Genomic DNA, 9141 nt, shown 5'->3' on the forward strand with positions numbered 1-9141 from the left:
CCACCACACCACATAAGCTAAACTAAGAACACTGAAAACATTTTTTTTTAAATTGAAATTGAGTTGTATTTTTTTTTTGCTTAAGTTGAAATTGAGTAGCATTCAATTTTTTAATAAGGATTTGAACCCTCTCCCCCCACATAATTAAGCAGAGAAATTAAATTCAGAAACTAAACTAAAAACACTGAAAACATTTTTTTTTAAATTGAAATTGAGCAGTATTTTTTTTTTTTGCTTAAGTTGAAATTGAGTAGCATTACTCTTCCATTATCCTTTCCCTTTTTCTCTTTTCTTTCTGGAGTGTTTCGCAACGAAAACTTGGTTCGCTTCATCAAGTTTCTAAAGCACCCTTCTTCCAAAAACAACGTTTCTTATATTACGTCCCTCTATTAAATTCAAGGAGCAGAATCATTACACAACTCAAAATAGCAAATTTTGCCAGAATAACCAACCGTATGGAGCATTAATGGGTTGTAAAATTCTAATCTACAAGAACAAACCCAACAAAATTATCTTAAAAATGCATTGGGTTGTCAAGTCAATTACTAGGATCAGGCAGCCACTATGGCAGGTCCAAAAAAATATCACATTCTCTCTTATTACTTGCTAATTTTGCAGGAATAAGTTATACTCAATCCTCTCACAAAATTTTTGTAAGGCGTCCTTGTGCATTTGCCGAAGAAACTAACACTGGTAGGTGTAGTGTTGGGAAGCATACGAAGACCATCAAAGAAGCTGCAGGGTAAAGACAGTTCTCACACAAGCTGCATCTTATAAATTAAACTTAACCATCACAAGTTTCTCAGATGAAGGGAATATTAGACAGCCTGGGCTACTGGTTCAGACGCGCTGGAGCTTTCTATCCTGAAAATACAGAGTCACTGAAATTGAAATAAAAGAGTGCTTGAATGTGAAATACACTTAAATAACTGTTATACATGTCAAACAAACCACATAAAAGCAGACAGCGCCTTTTGAGGTTAACCTTTGTCCTCTGTTTTAGTATATAACAAAATGGTCATCTAATTATTCCTAGTCAGAACTAGGAATAAGTAAAGAGAGAAATGAGACGGGTAATTTAGGAACAGAAGATTTCTATTCATACTAAAATTAAGGCAGCCTTTACAAACATAACCAAGCTGTAGATTACATGCCTACAGATATCCACTGAACTTCTCTATTTTACTTCTCAAACAGACCATATATGGGAAAAATGACTTGGTAGATCTAATGCCAGTACAAGAAACAACAAACTACAGTATTAGTTGAGTGAAGTGACTCAAAAGGCAACAATCCTACTATTAGTAATAAATCATCCAGAAATAAAAGCACTATGATTCTCCGAGATAAGTGCGGAAAGCATCAACTTTAATCTATTTGCCAGAACTTCAGTAATAATCCCATAGATATAGATAGCTTTACAAAGACTAATAGGTCTAAAGTCTGCACACAACATACCCTTCAGATCGTGTCACCCACCACGCCAATTTTTTTTATAAGAGATCGCATGAAATCCATTTGGACCAAGTGCCTTGGTGGCACCACCCATCTGAAAGAGAGTTGCCTTAATATGATCAATAGTAAACGATGAATCAAGGACCTTGGCCATATATAAAGAAATGGACACTTGGACTTACTAAGTTGAGGACCCGCCCATCTTATCAGGAAAAGAAGAAAGAAAAATAGTACTGAAATAATATTCACCATCTCCTCCTGCAAATCTATCCAAACACCAAAATTATCATTGAGCCTCTTGATACCATTTTTCCTTTTTCTATTGTAAGCTTTCAAATGAAAATAAGCAGTATTACGATCGCCTGATTTCAACCAATCTGAACAAGATTGTTGTCTCCAGTAACGTTCCTCTTTGCTCAACAAATCTTCCAATTTATTTTCCAGGCCACAAATCTACATCTTAGAAGCAACATCATCACTCTTATACAGTAGAACAAGCTGTTTCTTGAACTTAGAGATGGACTTGGCAAGAGAGCCAAAGGCTTTTTTAAATCCAACTTCTCAGATCACTCGCACAACTTGCAATTGACAGTTGAAAATTGGGGACAGGATCCAAAGACAAATCCCCACCCATCCATGCATTCTCCACCACCGCATGACACCTAGTATCTTTAAGCCAAAAAAGGCTCAAATTTAAAGGACATCTCATTAGACACCATAGAAGACTCTAAGCCCCTATCCATCTGAAGCATCAAAGGGCAATGATTGGAGAAGAAATTACCATGCTCCACCAAAGCTAATAGAAGCAAATCATGCCAACTAGTTGAACTCACAAATCCATCTAGTCACTCCTGAACAAATGCAGTACCGGATGTTTTTTCATACAAGTAAAAGTTGAATCTGAGTACCCCAAATCATTTAGCTCGCAATCCTCCAATGCTTCACGAAAATAATTCATAGCAGACAAAGCTCTAAATTTCCCACTCCTCTTCCCTGACTGCAGAATCTTGTTAAAATCACTACCAGAAAGCAATGATAACAAACTCAAGTGCTTCAAACAAAGTAGTAAACTACCTAGAAAAATGACAGAGATAGCCTCCATGGCTTACCATAATCCCACGTTGAAAATAAAATTTAGGGCAGATATTCATAGACAGATTTATTTACCTCAAAAAAAAAAAAAAAAAAAACCTCTCAATCCACGACATAGGGCTTTGTCACACCCACAGCCACTCTTTCTTGCATAACTAGCCCTTCACAATCTACCTCTGCAGCTCCGCCGTAGAGCAAACTTGGTGTCCCTAATCATGAACGCATATACCATTCTCACATACCATCAGAACATTACGAAATTGCCATAGGAACTTAGAAAAACCCATAGACAACCAATCCCAACCCTTGAGATTTGAGGGGAGAAATGAGTTGGTTCCCAAAACTCAAGGTCACACCGGAAAGGACTCTATGCCTATAGGTATTAGACCCAAGTTGACTTAAAAATATTGGTAACCCCCATTAATTCCACTTTCATCTTACGAGTGGTGCGTCAAACCTGTTCTGCCATATTGTTTAAACCTTCATGATTGGCATCTTATTGCCAAACACCATACCAATCAAGCAAAATTCCATCAATACTTTATTCTTTGCATACATATCAAGATGTATAAAAACAAAAGGGACATCATCCTCATCAAGGTTCAATTTTTCACACAACTTCAAAATCTCTTATGAGTTCATCTCGTGCAAAAAGGAGAAAGAACGCAATACTCAAACCCACAAAAGACAAACCACTTCAGTGTGGAGTGGAAAACTGTTAGGCCCACCATTTGGTATACTTACTCTAGGAAGAAGGGTAATCTTGGGGGATGTTCGTTAGCATGTACAGCTGTATCAGTAGAGTATAAATAGACTCCTAAGGCCTTGAGTGGGTACCTGATTGTTTTTTAATTTGGGAGAGCCTAGCTCTATTGGGAGAGACCAAGCCTCTCTAAAAAATAAAGAGATTTATCAATTTAATCCTAAAATTTGTCTTTGATAGAGAAGAAATCTCTATCAGAAACTAGAAAAATAATGGCAAAGACAACACTCAAATTCAAGAGAAGAAACAAACCGACGAAAAAGATAAATATATATAAGGGAATAAAGCCAAGAAAACTAAACGTTTCACGAAGAAACAACAAAGCCACTGGCAAAGAAATTCCCACCCTCCTATGCCCTAGAGTGACAGAAAAAAAAATCCTCTTTCACATATTTAATAGAAAGAAATGTATATTATTATGAGCCAGGGTTTGTTAAATAGCAAAATAACATGAAAAGGAAAAATAGAGGTGATGAAGGATGAAAGCTCCAAGATACTAGAGAAAAGCTAAGGATTAAGGATGGCCTTGTATATCCAACAACTCATTTAGACCTTTCAATCTCTCTAATCCTTCACTCATCAAAAACCGAATTCGTTGCTTGTCATTGCAATTCTTGTTATTCTCCATCTCCTGCCTAATTGTCCTCCTTAATTCCCCTCGAGCATGAGAAGGCGCTCTCCGAGCAGTTCTTAGTGCTTGCCTATATAGCTTTAATACTCGAGCTCGCAATATGAAATCCTGCAAACTCAACGAAACCACCATACTTCCCTCCCTAACCCTAAAATTACAAGTCAATGATAATAACATAATTATCCTCTTTCACACATACAATATAATTATCTATTAGACTGTTTCTTCTAATCATTAAAAAAAATCCAGCCAGAAAATTGCCAAATGTTCTTCTTTTCAAAAAAGGGCTTAGGGCTCAAATGAAACCCTTCAAAATCAACTAAGCAAATGACTAGAAGAACATTCATGATCATAGCAAAAAATAACTATCACCAATAAGCCTGCACTGTCACCACTTCATATTAACAGAGGGAAAAAGAAATCTATAGACAACTAAAAAGAGAAAAAGCAAACAAATATGGCCACAATTTAAGATGAGAGAGAACGAGTTTCTACCTTTGAATTCCTTCTCCAACTTCCATTTTGAAAAAGCTCCCAATCTTGACAGGAGATCCAACTTCTTGAGATAGATTATCTAATACTGTCTGCGGAGAATATATTCAAACCATCAGTAGTCATTCAGTTTCATATGCAAAAATCAAGAATGCATGAATGTGCCCTCCTACATTGACTTGTGCATCATGTAGCAACATGCCGCAATTCATACATTACTAACCAGTCTGGCTACTCAAGATGCAATCTAACAGTAATAAGATATAAAACACGTGCACAAATTGTTGGAGGATGCAAGAACATTATATTTAATTAAAATATAAGAAAATAAAAACAGTGGAAGGAAACCAAACAAACCATCTTGATTAAGAAACCTTGGTCAAATAATCAGGAAACTTTCATTTTAAGGAAAAGCCAACACACTGATTAAATTGGGCGCCCATCAAGATACAATCTTCCCTTTAAATACTCAGCCACATTGATCCAATGATAACTTGGAAATCATATAAAACCATGAATCCAGCTCTTTCCCTTTTAAATGGAGTGAAAATAATAATTCTTTACTGAATTTATTTGTTCATTTCCAGGGTTTGTCACAAAATTTGACACGGGACACTAGTCATAGTACTATTAAGATACCTTCACATTTAGAGAATCATTCATAATAAACTTCTGCTCCATAAGAACAACGTCCTCATAATATTTCCGTAACCGACCTTCTACCATCTTTTCTATAGCCATCTGAGACTTCCCAGAGCTTTCAGCCTAAAACAGAAAACCAAATGAATTATAAAGACATAAATGCAGGAAAATCCAAAGCAACTATCCAGAAAATATTTGTGCGTCGGTCTCTTAGAATGTTAATTATAGTCATATATGATTTATTGAAAGCCCAAGTAAAATGTTATTTACATCAATTTTCCCTGTAGAAGAAAAGGGTGAAAATATATGTTCAACATGAAACAATCTGCAAAAAAATTAAGAACAAGGACCATGTTGATGGTTTCAAAATACAGAAGAATAGGTATATCATAAATGAATTAGTTTCAATTTAATGATATTCAAGTTTGAATCAATTAAAACTTTTAACTATTGTTTTTTGCTTCCACATTTGGTTAGTTTCTATAAACAATCACCCGTTTCCTTACTTTATCAACTAATGTCTCATCCATTATTTTTATATGTAGTACTCAACATAAGATCAAATATTATGTAACGTTCCACCACAGGCCAATGTTTAGATCAAAGCACAATGTAGATTTTCATATTAGTATGTGTAACATTCAAATACACCATCTCAAGCACAGGCCAATAGTCAAAGGGCCAGAACAAAGAAAGAAAGCAGCTGCTATGGGAAATTTAAAAAGTTCAGTAGAGACTGAAAATGGGTCTAAGTCTGGGACACTTGGTTCCATTCAAAAAAACAAATCAGGTGGTGTGCCCAACTGATCTCTATAAGTAGCCCCATGTCAACACAAAGAGAGAGAAAAAAAGTTTAAAAACAATGTCATAATATCATAGACAGCAAAAACCATCTTCAAAGATTAACCAGTTATCCCTAATTACCTGAGACTTAAGAATTTCGCGCTCATTCTCTAATGCATCAGAAGTAACAAGTTCCCTTGTCAAGAATAATGGTTTTGCTGCCACCACATGCATGGCCAATTCAGACCCAACCCGTTGGAGAGCCTCTGATTGCAAATTCCCATCTTCTACTTCAAGAGACAAAACTCCAGCAATCCGACCCAACCCTTTGAATAGGATAAAGCAGAAAACAATCAAGCAAAATTAAATTCCCATAAGCCCCATTTCCTTAGCTACTTAATGACTTGAGACATCACTGAAGCACCAAGATATTAAAAGTTATGACCTTTCACCATATTAAAGCACTGCAAAACAAACTTCATTTAAAAATTAACTACCTGGCTGGGGACTTGTGTGGAGATATGTAGAAACAACACCTCGTGACGATGTAGATATCACAATACCCCGTCTAAGCTTAACATTTTCACCCATCATTGCAGCAACTTCAGTAATTGCATTTTGAACAGTTGTTTCTCCAGAAATCTTTTGATGTTCAAGATTTATTGTCAGCTCCTGGTAGTGAAAATAATTAATCAATTAACATACATTGTCACTGAACTATTTTATTTAATTTGTAAGAGTAACAGAGTTATAATCAATAGGCTTACACCAACAATCTTATTATCAAGCCAAAATTTAAAGATTCCCTCTGATTGACTATTGTATCTTCTATTTGAAGTATATAATTTAAAAAACCAGAGAAAATACAATCAAGATGTGAATAAAAGCTTTACTCAAACAGTAAATAAAATACTACTGACGATATTTATCAATGGATTATTGGTTACTACAGTTTGCTCTCATGTTATAAACAATCCCAAATTAAGAGCTTCATTCAGGCTCATGCTGATGAAGAAACTGGCTCTTTGTACTTCATTAATTATTAATACAAAGTTGTTTCTTTTAAAAAAAAAATATTGGCTCATGCCAATGAAGAAACAATCATATAATAAGACAGAAATTTTAAGACTTATATAGTAAATAGCAAGAAAACCGTAAATAAAAAGAATTCCAAAACAGAGCACAATGTTAAAATTACCTCCAAATACTCAGGTCTAACTGGAAGGATACCAGAAGCTTGCTGAGAAGAGTTGTTAACAAGCAAAGCTTGCTTTGCCAAAGCTAAAGCCTACAACAACATTAGAATGAGAATATAAACTTGTGAACCCGAGGAACACCTGGATTTATAGGTTTTCAAAAACCAATAATCATACGGATAAAACAAAACCCAGTATTTCAAAAATTAAAAATACCCACAAAGGCACTCATTGTAACTATAGTTAATTATAAGTACAATAAGAAGCAAATACAATTTAGGTATGGAAACTATAAAAGGGTTGGCAGTAGTTACACTAACCAAGTGTTGAAATATTTCATTTCTAGCAACAAAGTCAGTCTCACAGTTAAGTTCAATAAGAGCAGCTCTGTTCCCATTCTGGGCCAATGCCAGCAGTCCCTCTGCAGCGGTACGAGATGACTTTTTCGATGCCAGTACTTTCCCTCTTTTCCTCAAGTCCTTCTGAGCAGCCTCTGCATTGATGGTCAGCCAATTAAGACAAAGAAACATAACCCAAATAAAATAAAATAAAAAACTTGGGCAGAGGAATTCAGACCAATATCCCAATTGCACTCAATGAGAGAAGCTTTAACATCTTTGATGGGGGCACTAGTCCTTTCCCTGAGTTGCTTAATGAGACTCATTTGGTCAGCACTAGAAGCTTCCACACTAAATCTTCTGAGGGAGAGGACAGAACCAGATAAGTAATTGGCAGGAATTGAGATCTGGGTTTGTGTGGCTTCATCAAGAGAAGCCCTTTTGGTGAAAGCCCAAGTAGAAAATTTATGCGGAGAAGTGGCAAAACTAGTACTACTACTGCCACTGCTAGTTAACGCCCTCTTATATAAGATAGCTCCGATAGAACGTCTTGCACCTCCACGGAAAGCCATTGAAACTAGCCCCACACCTAGTTTTCTTTTTTACAATAGAAATCAAACCAGAAACAAAGTCAATGACATCCATTAGAGCGAATTACGGAATCAAATGTTGAAACTTTTCCCCCTATTGTTCTGTTACAGCTTTTCAACCAAAGAAACATGAAAAAAGAGAAAGTTATAAAATTGACTTTAAAACACAAATATATGTATAGACGTACCTAATGAAGGAATCGAACTGCAGATATGAAGAAGAGAGGTAATGACCAGTTGCGACGGAGAGTTGAGATGGTTGTCCTTTCTCTTCCTTAAACCATTGAACCAACCCAAGGGTTTTTGCTTTTGACTTATGACGCAATATTTCGGCCCAGTTTATGTCTTAACCTATTTTTGATCATTTCTCTCATTTTTTTTGTCGCGTCATTTCTCTCATTATTTTCCTATTAATTAATTAAATATGTTTCACATAAAAATAAATATAATCCAATTAAAAATATGCCCCTGGCTCAAAATAAATCTACAAATTTAAGTGTTCTTTTTTAATTAATTAATATCATATTTTAATTATTTCAAATATAGGTGTTAAATAGATCTGTTACACACCTTTTTCGGCCTAATGACTACGTCAATAATAAGCATGTGGCGACATATATGGCATATCTCCAGAGAAGTCCTCGGGGTGGATGACCTTGTCAAGTAATCATTAGAGCACGAATTAATGGACAGCTGAGGAGGGACCTCGAAACCCTCCGTAAATCCCCAAGAAATAACTCCTCAGGAGGTCCCCAAGATCAGGTCTAGAAAGAAGACTTTCACGTCAACTTCTCGGAGAGCCCGAGAAATCTTATTAATGGTTTAGCGAGATTTCCGGAGATTTAGGGACCACACAATATAGACCCAGCGCGGACTTGAATGGAGGAGTGGTCCCAGGTGCCTTTATGTTAGGATTATGGGGACCACCCTCTTTTTTAGGCTAGAAGGTCGCCAAATTAGGCAAATAGTCGAGTGACATGTGTAGAACACTAATTATGTAACAGGTAATTCTTATAGAATATGGAGAGGAATGTACACGTTTATTTTCATTAAGGCTAGCAGCCCATTTGCTACCCTCATGTTGCCTATAAATAGGCATGAAGCGATCATTTGCAGGGATCTGAAACCCTAGATTTTGGATTAGCATTTTACCTTGGAG

General features: G+C 35.9%; 1 protein-coding gene across 3 annotated transcripts; it reads right to left on the reverse strand.

The window, feature by feature from the left end:
* Positions 1-350: 350 nt before the first annotated feature.
* LOC133818557 (elongation factor Ts, mitochondrial) lies at positions 351-8327 on the reverse strand. Of its 3 annotated transcripts, XR_009885948.1 has the most exons (10): positions 8171-8326; positions 7631-7989; positions 7375-7547; positions 7057-7146; positions 6356-6530; positions 6000-6184; positions 5073-5198; positions 4437-4525; positions 1638-4089; positions 816-1549 (listed from the first exon to the last, which is right to left on the reverse strand). XR_009885948.1 is itself a non-coding variant. In XM_062251488.1 (9 exons), the coding sequence occupies exons 2-9, from the start codon at positions 7962-7964 to the stop codon at positions 819-821; spliced, it is 1218 nt and encodes a 405-aa protein (XP_062107472.1). In that variant the 5' UTR covers positions 7965-7989; positions 8171-8325; the 3' UTR covers positions 351-818. The 3 variants fall into 3 exon arrangements, 2 of the variants coding, with proteins under 2 accessions (XP_062107472.1, XP_062107473.1); XM_062251488.1 differs by lacking the exon at positions 1638-4089 and having other exon boundaries at positions 351-864; positions 8171-8325; XM_062251489.1 differs by having other exon boundaries at positions 816-4089; positions 8171-8327.
* Positions 8328-9141: the final 814 nt, after the last annotated feature.

This window comes from Humulus lupulus, chromosome 2 (assembly GCF_963169125.1).
Source record: "Humulus lupulus chromosome 2, drHumLupu1.1, whole genome shotgun sequence".
Taxonomy (NCBI): Eukaryota; Viridiplantae; Streptophyta; class Magnoliopsida; order Rosales; family Cannabaceae; genus Humulus; species Humulus lupulus.